The sequence below is a fragment of the Tympanuchus pallidicinctus genome, unplaced genomic scaffold, assembly GCF_026119805.1.
Source record: "Tympanuchus pallidicinctus isolate F22 unplaced genomic scaffold, pur_lepc_1.0 scaffold35, whole genome shotgun sequence".
Lineage (NCBI taxonomy): Eukaryota > Metazoa > Chordata > Aves > Galliformes > Phasianidae > Tympanuchus > Tympanuchus pallidicinctus.
The window spans coordinates 1544648-1557703 of record NW_026294753.1 but is presented as its reverse complement, the minus strand read 5'-3'; the positions used below and the strand labels follow the sequence as shown (position 1 = coordinate 1557703).

Here is a 13056-nt window from a genome sequence, read left to right as displayed (position 1 = left end):
TTATGAGTGTGACCGATGGAGCGATGCAGCGCTGACGCTGAGGAGTGCAGCCTTGAGCTCCTTTGAGTCATTTGTTCCACTGAGTGTGCCTTGCTGTGCAGCAAAACGTGTCTTAGAAATAGAAATGTCTTAGAAATAAGGTTGTTCACTTTCAATTTAGCTGCTCCTGTTTCCTTTCTTCCTGTTCCACCTGTATGCTTATATGTCCAAATATGCAGTTCTTCTCCTACCTTATCTACTCAGCCAAGTCCTTTGAAGCTTCTCATCAGCTTGGTGATCTTTAACAGCAACAAAATACCTGGCCCTTTGCTGACTGTTTCCCTGCTGTATTGAAGGCAGGTGAATCTTGATCCTTTGATTCAGGCTTTGTAAAATCAAACTTGTTTGAATTGCTTGGATGGATAAAATGCACCATGTGGGTGCACAACAGATGCAGCCTGAGCTGTTGCTCAGCTTCTGCAGTGTACAGCAAGGCTGTGGGGCAGACTGAATGAAACACTTCAATTTCAAGAGGTAGAGATGATGCAAATCCTAAAACCCTGAGATCATCTTCTTTGGAGCTGTTTTTGGGTCAGTGCTGTGTGGAGGCTGAAGTATTTGTCCTTGATACTTAAAACCAGAGAACACATCAGTGGGAGTAAGGAGATCTCTAGGAATCCCAACGTTGTTCCTAAAGGTTTTGGTTCTCATCTGAGGCAAAGATTCTGCCTTTCCCTTTGCAAATCAAGTTATGACAGCTATAGAAACCTGAGTGATAAGACAGAGATGAAATCTGTTCTTGAAGAGGCACAAACCATTGTGTTACTCAACGTTTATCTTAGGTTGTTGCACATAGTGGTGTTCTCTCATTTACTTCTCCTGCTCAGGAGCCCTCTTAGTGAATAGAGTTCTATTAGCAGAGACAGAATGAAGTAAAACAATCCTCCTTGCTGTGAAGCCATGTTGTGGAGCTGCCGTACAGATTGCACAGATGCCTATTTTTTATACATGCTTTACTGTATAGCCTTCAAAAAGAGTACAGAGGGAAATCAAGTCATCAAGCTGTTCTCTTCCCGAACCCATGAACAAGAAGTTATGGAGGGAAATGAACAAGAAATTGCTTGAAAAGACAGAAATATGTTTCCTGCTAGCTGAGGAGGTCTCTGCCACAGATTGGCAGATGCTGGTGGAGATGCTTTGTTCTGCTTATCATCCCCTAGCTCCTGCTGGACATGGTATGCAGTCAGGTGGCTTGGGTCCAGCACCACCTTGCCTATGCTGTGTATGCTGCTGTATCTTCTGGCCTTCCTGTTCCCTAAGAGATGCCTATCCTTGCAAATGCATGGAGAACCCCTCTTTTTCCTACCCTGCCTATTTCAGGAGCATAACTAGCTCTGGGGTATTGCCTGTAGGTATGGCAATGCTGGATAGAAGGACCCAGGTAGCAGAGATCGAGGGCAGATCCTCTTCCTCCAAATAGGAGGTTTTTGTGCTGGACTGTGCTCTCTCAGAACATCTTAAACTGTGAGAGGTTGGGCTTTAGCGTAGCAAGTTTCCTTCACAAAGAATTTGGCTGTTGCAGTGCTGTTATCTAGAACACAAAGGCTGTCACGGCTTCCTTTTCTTCTTACAAATGGAGATAGAAGCAAACAAGGCCTCCTCTGCTCGGGCAGCTGCAATTCACACGGCCATGGGATGCAGGCATTGTCTCTTATCTCGTGTACCAACGTGCTGCCCAGGGCCTGACAGCACGCGTGGCTGTGCTGGGGGCTGAGATCTCTCCTCGTTTCCCAGAACTCTGCTGCTGCATGCTGTGCTCCTCTGGCTGCTGGCAGCTCCTGCGGTTTTAGCAATGCCTTTTGCTGCTTGGACTTGGTTTTGTGCACAAAACAGGCACAAAAAGGCTCCAGAGTCCTTGGGCAAGAATGGCTACGTCCTTTGCGAGAACTGAGCCTTTAATTTCTAGCAGATCTGTAGCTTGACCTCTTCCATATCACTGCACTGGACTCTTCACATTGCCAGCCTCTCTGACAGCCTGCTTCATTGAGATTTCCCATCTGAGATACCTGCGTGTCCTGCAGCTGCAGAGAACTCAGAATCAGTCAAGTTGGAAAAGACCTCTGAGATCCCAAAGTCCATCCCCACCCCTACTGCTGCCCCATCCCTCAGTGCCACATCCCTGTGGCTCTGGAGCACCTGGTGACCCACCACCCCCTGTGCAGCCTGTGTCACTGCATCACTGCTCTCTTGGAAAAGCTGTTCCTAATATCCAACCTGAAGTTCCCTTTATGCTGCAACTTGAGGCCATTACCTCTCATCCTAAAGTCCTTGTGTTATCTTTTGTATCCTTCTCCCAGATAACAAAAAATTCATTTTTGTTTCAATCATCTCTATTAGAAAACCACACGGCCCCTCCTCCAAGCCAGAACGGAAGGGTGACCTGTCAAATAGCATTAATATTAACATGAAACTAAGGTGCAGAGTCACTTGCTTTTGCCTTTTGTTCTCACCAAAGCAAGCAAGGATGTAAATTGAAAATAACGGATGAGATTTATCTATCACCCATCTTATCTGGTGCATCCTTTTCAGCTGCAGGCACACCCCGTCTGGGCGCTTTGCCATGTTGACCTGGGTGGAATGGAGTTTATGTGAGGGTATTTTGATGACGAGGAGCGGTAAAGGAAAATCATGCTGGCACATGGCCCAGCGCAATTGTTGTGGTTCGAGCAGAGCAGCTGGGTGTCCAGCAGGCTTAGATGGGGACCTGTGTGACTACAGGCTGTGTCTGTTCCATTTGGTTGGATATCCAGCCCAGGTTGGATATGATGCACTTTCAACATACTTCTGTGCACTTACCTGCAGTGGTTGTTCAGCCCTTTGGGGCTGTCCCAGCTCTCAGAATCCTCATGCCTCCTTCCTTGCAGAAACCAGTGCTGGCTCTTGTTAAGAGAGAAAAAACCCAGCAGCATTTCCGTGTTAAACAGCCTGTGGTGAATGCAGGCAGCAGAAGGAAATGTGGAATCTCATTACAGCACGAGTGACTCAAACTGGTGTTATGCCTGTAGTCTGTGCAATATCAATGCACAATTGGGGAAACCCTAGGTGGAACCTGGCCACTGCCCTGGGGCTATGGCAGCAAACCAGAGAGTGAGCGGGCTCCAAAGAAAGGGAGCTCCATCCATCCTTTCTTCCCTAAGTGGTGGGAAGGGAGCTGCCATGAGGGCAAGGGAACTTGCAGCCACAGCCTGGAGTGTTTTTCTGGCCGGTGTTTCCCCATCACCCTCTGGGACTCCTACACTGAGCAGCCTCATACTGACACAGTGCCTCACTGCAAGTCAGCTGCTGCTGAGATGTTGGAACAAGCATGGAGTGCTGTGCTGGCTGCCACCCGTGCTTGGAAGGGAATGAGAAGCCTAGAGGATGCTGAGCCCAGACCCCTGCTGTGGAGCTGCTGCAGGTGGGGCTGCCCCATCCCAGGGCACAGGATGATGCCAGAGAGTAGCGAGCCTCTGTCCTGCACAGCCATTTCCCTGTGAGATCCGTGGTTTGCACCAGGGTGTGGCTGGGGCACGTCGGAGCTGTGTTGCAAGTGCCAAGAGGGAAGTGAGTCACCCACCTGTGGACCAGCGCCTTCTTTCCCGTCTCTGCTCCTCCTGACAGAGCTCCTCCAGGCCTGGCACGCTGCTGCTGCTCACGGAGGACCAGCGTCTGCTGGGCTGGATAGCCCCAAGGTAAGGGCATCCCATCCCTTCTGCTCACCTCCGTCCCGAGCTCATCAGCTCTTTCTGCTCTGGGATGCAGGCTGGCTGCGCATCCCCAGGAGGTCTCTGGCCTGAGGCTGCCCTGTCCCTCTCTGCCTGGCTGCCCCCAGCAGACGTGTGTGTTTGTGCCGTGAGTGGTGGCACTGCCCTGTGCCCTGCTGAGAGCTCACAACCACAGAATAGAAGTGGAATCGTGGCGATGCGGAGGTAGCAGTGCAGTCCGTTGCTGTTTGTCTGGGGGCTGTTTTAATGCCATCGCTGTAAGGGGGCACCAGCACGGCTTCTGGGCAGAGCACAGCTCTCACTGCAGCCATCGTGCTGGAGAGCCCTGCACTCAGTGTCAGTGATGGGGATTTCCTGCCCAAAGGGGTGCAGAGGCAAAGCTTCCATTTGGAGCAGCCCTGAGCTGCAATGTTCAAATCCTGATGCTGATGGGTCTGGGTAACAAAGCCATCTGGAGTCTGCCTGGCTCGTGCACGTCTGCAGAGCTCACCCATTGCCTGGGAGCAGCAGGGCTCATGCTCACCTGTATTCCTGCCCTGCACACAGCACCGCATTGCTCTTGTCCTGCTGGCAGCTTCAGCACTGGCACTTCATGTTGTTTCTATTTGCTGCCCTTGTCACTGAACAGAGCAGTTGAGAATGTGTGCAGAGCCCACCTGCTAACTGCTGCTGCTCTGCTTGCAGTCCATGCTGAGTTTTTCTCCACTAATGAAATGATCTCCAGGGATTTGCTGATGAGATCATATTTTCTAAACCATCGTGCCTGCGAAACTAAGCTGTGGTCATAAAAAATGGGTATTCTGCTAACAGGCTGTGTCTCAAGGGGATGAGCTTAAGAAAAACTGCCAGTGCATACAAGGAGGCAGCACCCACCTCTGTGCATGGTGGGAGCAAGTGCTTGCTCTGAAAGTACTGATGTGGTGCCAGGAACCAGGGGAGCATCCCACTGCATTCCAGCCAGATGTTGGCCCTGAAAAGCATCAATTGGAAGAGCTACTCCAGGATCCAGTGTCCTGGATACAGCAAGCAAAAGTACCATTAATGCTAATTATCAGCACCGCATGGGAATCAATTATAGTAAAAAAAAAATAATAATTAGATTGGTTTTTTTTGTTTTGTTTTGTTTTTTTTTTTTAATAAAACTAAAGGCATGTTCAAGATGGCATTCAGTGCAGGCAGACTCTGTGTGCTTCCCCAGGGCTGGAAGACCTGGGCTGCTCTGTAAGTTGGGCTCCTGAAAGCACCATGCATTCAAAGGCTGGATTCCATGTCACACACTCAGAAACAGCAGCGGCGCAGTCCCAGAAGAGCAGGGTGTGATTTCTGACCAGAACTCCTCCCCAGCCCCAGACCTCTTGGGCTTTCATTTCCTCTAAGAACTTGGCTGCGCAGGACGGCACACTTTGTTTTGCAGCTTTGCTGCCTTTGCTAATGGTCTCCTTCCCCCTGTGACAAGATATCCTCACCGCCTGCTCTGTCCAAAGCCACAGCCCAGTTGCCAGCCAGCCTCCCTGGAGTGCTTTTAATTTGTTTTTAATTTAAGTTCCCAGAATCGCTGTCACAGGCAGGGCACAAATGGGGCTCTGGCCGTTCTGAGGAGGATTGGGGTCTTTGGTTCACCTTCACAGCACTGCTGGTGCCTCTCGCATGGAGGGCAGAGTAGCCCCCAGCATGGGGGCTGCATTTGGAACATGCTGGCCTAGCTGGGGCCGTACCTGCAGCTTTGCTTATCACTGGCATCCTCCTGAGCACCGCATCAATTTGCATCCCTGTGATGAGTGCTCCTCAGGCTGCCCCAGTCGTGGCGGTCAGAATATGATGGCCAGTGATCCAGAAGATCTGACATGCTGCTGTGTCCCAGTGCCTGCTGAAAGCCCTTGAGATGAAAGGAGATGTGGCATGGCAATATTCCTGGGTCTGTTTGCACCGAACACAAATGTGAAGGAGACTCTGCTAATGAGTCTGTCTGTGAGGTATATGAGTCTCCTGGCACTTTCTTTTCTTTGAGTTATTGGGTCAAAACTCTTCTGGCTTCTGCCATTCGTCTATTTAGGAGAAGGATGTTCAAATGCTATCTGATCCCAGGGACAAAGAGTGGATTCCTGTTCTGCATTTAAAGGAAAATTCCAACTCTGCCTTCTTTCGGGATAATCAGAAGATGTTCTGAGGAAACAGCTCTAAGGACTTTCCAGATCTTTGCTGCGGTTGATTGCTTTCCTCTACAAGGCTATTTTATTTCTCATTTCCTTTGAGCTGATGTCACACATTTCCTCTTCTCTAGTGACTCTGCACTCATGCTGCAGTTGCTTCCATTCTGGTGTCCTCTCCTTGAGAGCTGCCCTCCGGGAGACCTTTCAGACCGTGGTCGGAGAATGTAACACCGAGAAGAGGATTGAGCAGCCTCAGTAAGACACCGATCTCCATTAGAGCTGAAGATGGACATATTGCACTGAATCCCTTTGTGGTAAGGCACAAAAGCGATTTTCTTGATGCTATTCCTGCTGAAAGATGTTTTTCTCGTGTCGTAGCCATCAGCCAGCGAATCCTTACTGGGAGAGCATGGCCCATTGGAGAGACTGGGACCAGGGTCTGCGTTTATCCCAGCCGCTCTCCTGTGCAGCTGGTGACTTCGCCTCTAGTTCTGCACACGGTAGACCTGATAGGAAGCTCTGGGGATTATCAGCTGGTGCACAAATGTACTGGGCAGTGGCTTTGGGATACAGCTACCAGGGATGTGGTAACACAGTGCAGCCTGGTGCAACTGGGAATGGGTCCCACAGTTGCCAGCCTGGACTCGACCACCACTTTTCCCTCGTGCTGGCACAGAGAACGTTTGTGTTTTATATAAAGGGGAACTGCCTCGAGAGGAGAGACTGAGTGGGATGACCATAGGTTGCTGTGGCTGAAGAGTAAAATTGGTGTTGAATAAGTTTGGAGGGGAGTGGTGCCACGCTCTCAACTAGTTACATGATGTGGAACATCTGAGTTGGCAAACAAGAAGGCAAAAACTCTCTTGAGATTCCCTGGAGGACCTCAGCATTGGCTCTGCACAGCCAACTACTGCCAAGGTAGATGAGTTTGACCAAGCCCTGCCAGAGCTGTAGAAGGCATCGTCCTCTCCTACCGCCCATCCTGCTCCTTTGCCAGAGCACAGATAACAACTTAGAGCACATCCTTGCATTCGTCTCGCCTGTCAGAGTGCAGCCCCGTCAGCCCAAACCTGTCTTCCTTGGGTGCAGGGCTTTGCAGGTGGGGGATGCACAGCTTTAACTTCCTTAGCACCTGTCTGCTCAATACAGCAGCTGGGGGCAGGTCTGGAAAAAGACAGCAGGGAAGTTCATAGAGCCCCAGTGTGCAGCAGCAGACATGCAGGGGTGGAGGGATTTCACTGCGGCAGAGCCCAAATTGACTGTGGGTTACGTCAAAGATCCCAGCCCCAAATAGCAGAACTATTTGCTGAAGGTGGCAGCCAGTCAGAAAAGTGAATTTAAGATACAGATTTGAAGCAACCATGAGGTCTCTAATAATCTTAGGTAATTAAGACTTCACTTTACTTCTTATTCTGCCATTAGAAGAGTGCATATCGAGCACAGAGGTCCCCATGAGTCTCTCTTCACCCCTTGCCTGAAGTGTCTGTGCCTGCTGCCCCCTGAGCCAGGGATGCCAGCCCTCCCAATTGTCTCATGTCTTTACCTGGAGTGGGTTCCCATTGAGCGGGAGAGCAATTTTCATCTATAAATGAGGGTGCAGAAATGGAGCCATGAGACAACACAGGACTTGCCTTGAGCCTTGCATAAATCAGAACAGGGAGCAGAGCAGCCAGCAGCAATGGGAAGGACCCAGGGCAGGTCATGGGCATCCAGAGCTGTCATGTCCATAAGGCACCTGTAAAGAGTAAGGATGGACAGGCTGGGGAAGGTGACTGCTGCCTTCCTCTTCTCCCAACTGGGAAGTACAAAGAAGTACAAAGGTGTTTGCAGAGTGTTCTGAGGAAAGGGGCAGTTTTCTTGAAGTAAAGATGACTTCTCTATTTGGAGAGGAAAACTGCAGTGCCACAAATGAGGAACCAACACCATGTGGGCACAAAAGTGTCTCAGAGAGGGTTTCGTGCCCCTGCTGCTAGGGAAGATGCAGTTTTGAGGCAGAAGGTGCTTGCCCAGGAGGAAGCTTGCTGTGAAACTCTTGGTGTCCATGGGGCTGGCAGAGCACAGCAAGCACACTGCAATGTGCAGCACTTGGCTTTGCCCTCGTACTTTGCACAAGAAATTCAGGCATTGTGACTGGTGGCAGAATTTACATGGCAAACCACCACGTTCTGCATTTGACAAACCCTGCGTTGGCTTGGATTAGTTACAAGCCTTGTGTGATGTGAATGAGCAGCCTCACACTCATTTGGTGGCTCACCACAACAAAGCAGCAACTCTGCGATAGTCAGTCATCTTCCTCCAGCTTCCTAAGGGAGCAAAAACCAGCAGATCTGCAGGACTGGCAGAGGTGAGTGCCTGTCCAGCGTCAAACAGGGCTGGTGCTAGAAAGAAGAGCGGGGCTTATGTCCTCTGTACAGTGAAATAAGCAGGTTGGAGTATGCAAGGGATTGGTCTGAATCCCACCTAGACCTGAGACAAGAACATAGACCCTACTGACGATGCAGAAATTGGATGTCAAAGCTGTAGGTAAGGTCTGAAGAACTACTAACTGAGGGGGAGACTGGTAATACTAAAATCCTGAAGGCATCTCTTTAGTGACTGTGAGTTACTTTCAGTGGAAAGCACAGAACTGCTGCTGCTCCAATTGCATTTGATGCAGGAATGATAGGGGAAAAAAAAGAGCCAAACCGATTTGAGAAAAGCCTGAATTCAGAATGAGGGCACAGCCAAAAACAGGCAGGCTTTAAAGAAAGAGGACTGCAGTTAAGAATCAAGAAAACCCTGCATGCCGGTAGTAAAAGATGAAGAAGCTCAGTCTGTGTAGCTGGGAGGAGAGTAAGAGAGGCTCTACCTGTTATATGAACCTTCATGTAGAAGTCTTTTGAGACTGGTGATCTGAGATCAGCACTGTAGCAAAAAACACTGGATGAAGACCCAGAGGAAAGTATGGTGTGGAAATGGGATTGATGGCAGGACCCAAGGGGGCAGAGCAGGTGCCTGAGCCTTGAACGAGGGCACAGGGCAAAACACCTGTGGTTCCAGACAGCCGAAGTTGAAAGCTGGGCTTTGGCTTAGCAGTGGCACAACACCAATCAGCTGATTTTATGCTTCTTATTTTCAGGCAAGAAGAAAAGCTACAGCAGGAAATCGTGGTTCACACGTATCCACTCAACAGCACGATGTCTGGAGAGGGCAAAGATGATGCTGCAGGCAATGTGTGCCCAATAGACTCTGAGTTTCGCTACAGCCTCTTCACTGTTTTCTACAGCATCATTTTCATTCTGGGCTTTGTCGCCAACTGCTACGTGCTCTGGATTTTCAGCCGTATTTACTCCACCAAGAAGCTCAATGAAATCAAGATATTTATGCTGAACCTGACAGTAGCTGACCTGCTCTTCCTGGTTACAATGCCACTGTGGATTGTTTACTATCACCACCACGGGGACTGGATCATGCCCAAGTTCCTCTGTAATGTGGCTGGCTGTTTCTTTTTCGTGAACACCTACGCTTCTGTTGCCTTCCTGATGGTCATTACATACAACCGTTACCAAGCTGTGACGAATCCCATTAGAGCAGCTCAGTTTACCACCCAGAGAAGGGGTATCTTTCTCTCAGCAGCCATCTGGATCATAACAGTGGGCAGTGCTTTGTATTATCTTTTTGATGATAATACGAATGTGGAGAAAATTGGCTCAAATAATTATACACGTTGCTTTGAGCGCTATGACTCTACTGGCAATGTTACACCGGTTCTTGCCATTCATGTCATCATCTGCACCCTTTTCTACATCATTTTCCTATTTATCCTAGCTTGGAACATCATCATTATCAGGACCCTGTTCTCCAAATCAGGGCAGCAGCGGAAGAACGCTCATGTAAAGCAAAGGGCACTTTGGATGGTTTGCACTGTGCTGGTTGTGTTCATCATCAGCTTTGTGCCTCATCACGTTGTGGACCTGCCCTGGACACTGACTGTTCTGGAGCAATGGAAGAAGGAAAACTGTCGCTTGCGCCAGCAGCTCAACGATGCTCACCAGGTGACTTTGTGCCTCCTGAGTATGAACTGCGTGTTGGACCCAGTCATCTACTGCTTCCTCACCAAGAAGTTCCAAAAGCACGTATCACAAAATCTGAAAAGCATGAAAGGGAGCCGCAAGTGCTCCAGGCAAACCACAGATACGGTGATTGAGGGCACCATTCACCAGGAGGACGCCATTGGGTTCTAGGTCAGTCAGTTTTGATTGCAGAGGCTGAGGTGCTGAATGAGTCCCTCATCTCTTCTCAAACGAAGGCACAGAGGGACACGACAGGGCCAGAATATTACTTTCCATTTTTCCTGTAAGACAGAAGAATGAACACCCATTTGTGACAGGACAAGAGGCAATGTGCATAAACTGGAACACAGGATGTCGCCCTGAACATTAGGGAGAACTTTTTAATGTGAGGCTGACGGAGGACTGGCACAGGTTGCCCCGGGAATCTCCTCCTTGGAGATCTTCATAAGCCACATGGATGTGGTGCTGGGCAAGAGGTGTCCCTTCTGAAGCAGGGATTGGACCAGATGGACTCAGATGTCTCTTCCAACCTCTGTCATTCTATGATTTCTTCTATCACTCTCAACTGGCAGCACTGAAACTTGTAAAAATCTGTGAGAACAGCACCTTCTGTCTGTGCTGTGGGCACTGAGAGCAGCTCAGGCAATCTGCTTTTACTGAGAGAAATGCAGCGAGTGTCCACAATGAGCAAAGTACACTGAAATTATACATGATGTCAGCCCTGGTAGTACCATGCCTGGTCCTTTGCCTGCTCAGCTTCCAGGAAAAGTCCAGTATCAGAGCTGTAAGACTTCTAAACAGCCTGGTGGAACGTGCTGAGCTGCTACCATAGTCAAGTAACATTTCTGAGCAGCTGTTCTGACCTGTCTTTGCTCACAGCTTTTGTATCAGACAAGTCACTGGACAAAGACAACACAAGGAAGAGAAACTGGCAGTGCCTCAGCCCCCATCCCAAATCAGCTCCCCAGAGGGGGCTGCTGCCTGCCCCCTGGTTTCTTGTATGATTGCAGAACTGGAAAGTAAGTGGCCTCTTGCACTCAGATTTTGGCTGGCTGGTATTTTTGTGCCTGTGGAGATCCCACTTCATTTTGGATGCTCTGGGTAACAGAAGACTGCTGTCAGCAGGGGCATTATTAGGAGAAGACAAAAAAAACTTTAAATGCTTCTCTATCTTTGTTCTTATTTATTTAAGTGAGGATTGTAAAAAGCAACTGTGCGCTGTCCTTCCTCTAGCCTTTTTATTTCTGCTATGAAGAAAAGAAGCTGACTCGCTCTTGATAATCTACCACAAATGAAGTATTAGGTTTCTGAGTAAATCAGTGATGCATAGTGATGCAGTGCACTTTGCAGAGATGTAACTAATGCAATTGTGAAAGACTTGAGGCTCCTCACTCAGGGCTGGCAGCAGCCAGTAGGGCCCTAGGGTAGTTTTCCAGGGGTGCCCATTTCTGTTACAAGTCATGAGACAGTTGAGGTTTCTTTTTCTGACTGTAATTACTCAATCCAGCACAGGAAATTGGGCAGGGCAAGGAAGGGAAGCTACTTGTTTTTAACAATCATTTTTTGGTTCCTCAAACTACGTGGGAGAGTCTGGGTGGTAATACAAGAGAAGTCTATCTGACATGGCAATATTATTGATTTATACGCGTTGTCAGCAGCCTTCATTTGCCCACCAGTTATGAGGAGAAGGTGAAAGATGAGCTTTCCAAATATAGGACCAATAGTCCTAACAGACCTGTCCATGTTTCAGTGAAGATGGGTGTCCTTCAGCTGTATCTCCTGCAGTTCCTCAAGCAGCTTTTGTACTTATGTGTGTAAATGAGCAAAGGAACTAAAATGCTTTTTTCTTTTTAATGCCACGCCTGATGGTGAGCTGTGCACTCCTGTACCAGGCAGTGGGCAGAATGTGATCATAAGCCAAATGCATTCCCTCTTGGTTCTGTACTCTGCTCCAGTATGGTCACTCACAAAGGATACCTGCTGGCATCATTTTGCAGAGACTTTTCCCTGGTCCCTCGGCCATGTTCAAAGCTTTGCTCCGTATCCGCAGTCACACAGTGCATAGCAAGGATCACAATATTTCATCTAAAAGCCTAAATCCTGGGAGCTGGAGGAATGTGCTTCTGTATTTTGCCCTCGAGAGATGGCACATTCTGGTTGGAAAAACTTTTCTCCTTACCCCACACGTGACAGTAGATCTCACTTGCTTCACAGCTGCTAAAGCACTGGACAGATCGAGTTTGGCAGCTCTTGGAGGAAATGGAAAGGGATTGTTTTGTGTAGAAATGTGTAAGTTTATGGTCTTCTATAGACTGCTGGGAAACTTGCAGTGGAGTGTACAGTTTGGGTTACTTACTGTTTGCAAATACACACAGAAGGCAAATACTCCACAGAAACCAGCTGTAAGGCAAGTGGGGGATCAACAGAACAAATGTAAACTTGCTTCTAAGGGAAAGGTTAAACAGTGAAAGAATTCTGAGGACTCTTCACGAGATTATGTTGCAATAACTAAGTCAGCAAAAAGGCATTTTAAAAGAAGTTTGACCTTCTACTTCTGTTCCTGGAATTACTTGTTCTACAGCAGTGTTGCAGGACACAGTTTTGATTTGCAATGAAAGGAATCCTCAAATGTTCTTCTAAATAAAGCGTGCTTCCCAAACGTGTTGCCTTTAAGGTCTCTTTTCTTCTCATCTTTCTGTATTTACACTTAAATGCTTTGATACCACACAAAGTTGATGTGATGGCATATTCATGTTCCTTTTGGTGTTTTTGTTTTCTATCACCACACGAATCATCACAAAAGGTGACACTGAAGTAAACGCAGCAAGTTTTGACCGGCTAAAAAACCCCACAACTTCTGAAGCACGTTTAAGCTGCCAAGAAGCAAACCTGAGGAAACCCCCAACCGGCGACCTACACACACAGGAAGTTTTCCACAAGCAGCCTACCGTGTGGCTTTAACACTCAGGCCGAAAAGCGACAAGTTATTTCACGTAACTGCAATCGCAACGCCTGTACCAAGAGAAAATAAAGACAGAAGCGCGGCACAGCGCCAAGGACGCCCCGCCTCCCCTCAGCCGCCCCTGTAGAGCTCGGCCTCTGCCCTCGGGT

The 13056-nt window shown here is 48.6% G+C and overlaps 1 protein-coding gene and 1 long non-coding RNA gene across 3 annotated transcripts; one reads left to right on the top strand and one right to left on the bottom strand.

The window, feature by feature from the left end:
- Positions 1-1798: 1798 nt before the first annotated feature.
- PTAFR (platelet activating factor receptor) lies at positions 1799-12604 on the top strand. 2 transcript variants are annotated; one of them, XM_052699235.1, is made up of 3 exons: positions 1799-3710; positions 6025-6207; positions 9012-12604. In XM_052699235.1, the coding sequence occupies exon 3, from the start codon at positions 9070-9072 to the stop codon at positions 10114-10116; it is 1047 nt and encodes a 348-aa protein (XP_052555195.1). In that variant the 5' UTR covers positions 1799-3710; positions 6025-6207; positions 9012-9069; the 3' UTR covers positions 10117-12604. The 2 variants fall into 2 exon arrangements, with proteins under 2 accessions (XP_052555195.1, XP_052555193.1); XM_052699233.1 differs by lacking the exon at positions 1799-3710 and having other exon boundaries at positions 4884-6207.
- LOC128088571 (uncharacterized) lies at positions 5274-9012 on the bottom strand. Its single transcript, XR_008210296.1, has 2 exons — positions 8742-9012; positions 5274-7628 (listed from the first exon to the last, which is right to left on the bottom strand). It is a non-coding gene; the product is annotated as an uncharacterized LOC128088571 (long non-coding RNA).
- Positions 12605-13056: the final 452 nt, after the last annotated feature.

Excerpts from the sequence above, each read along its gene's own strand:
- PTAFR (XM_052699235.1), top strand. The coding sequence starts at position 9,070 with ATGTCTGGAGAGGGCAAAGATGATGCTGCAGGCAATGTGTGCCCAATA.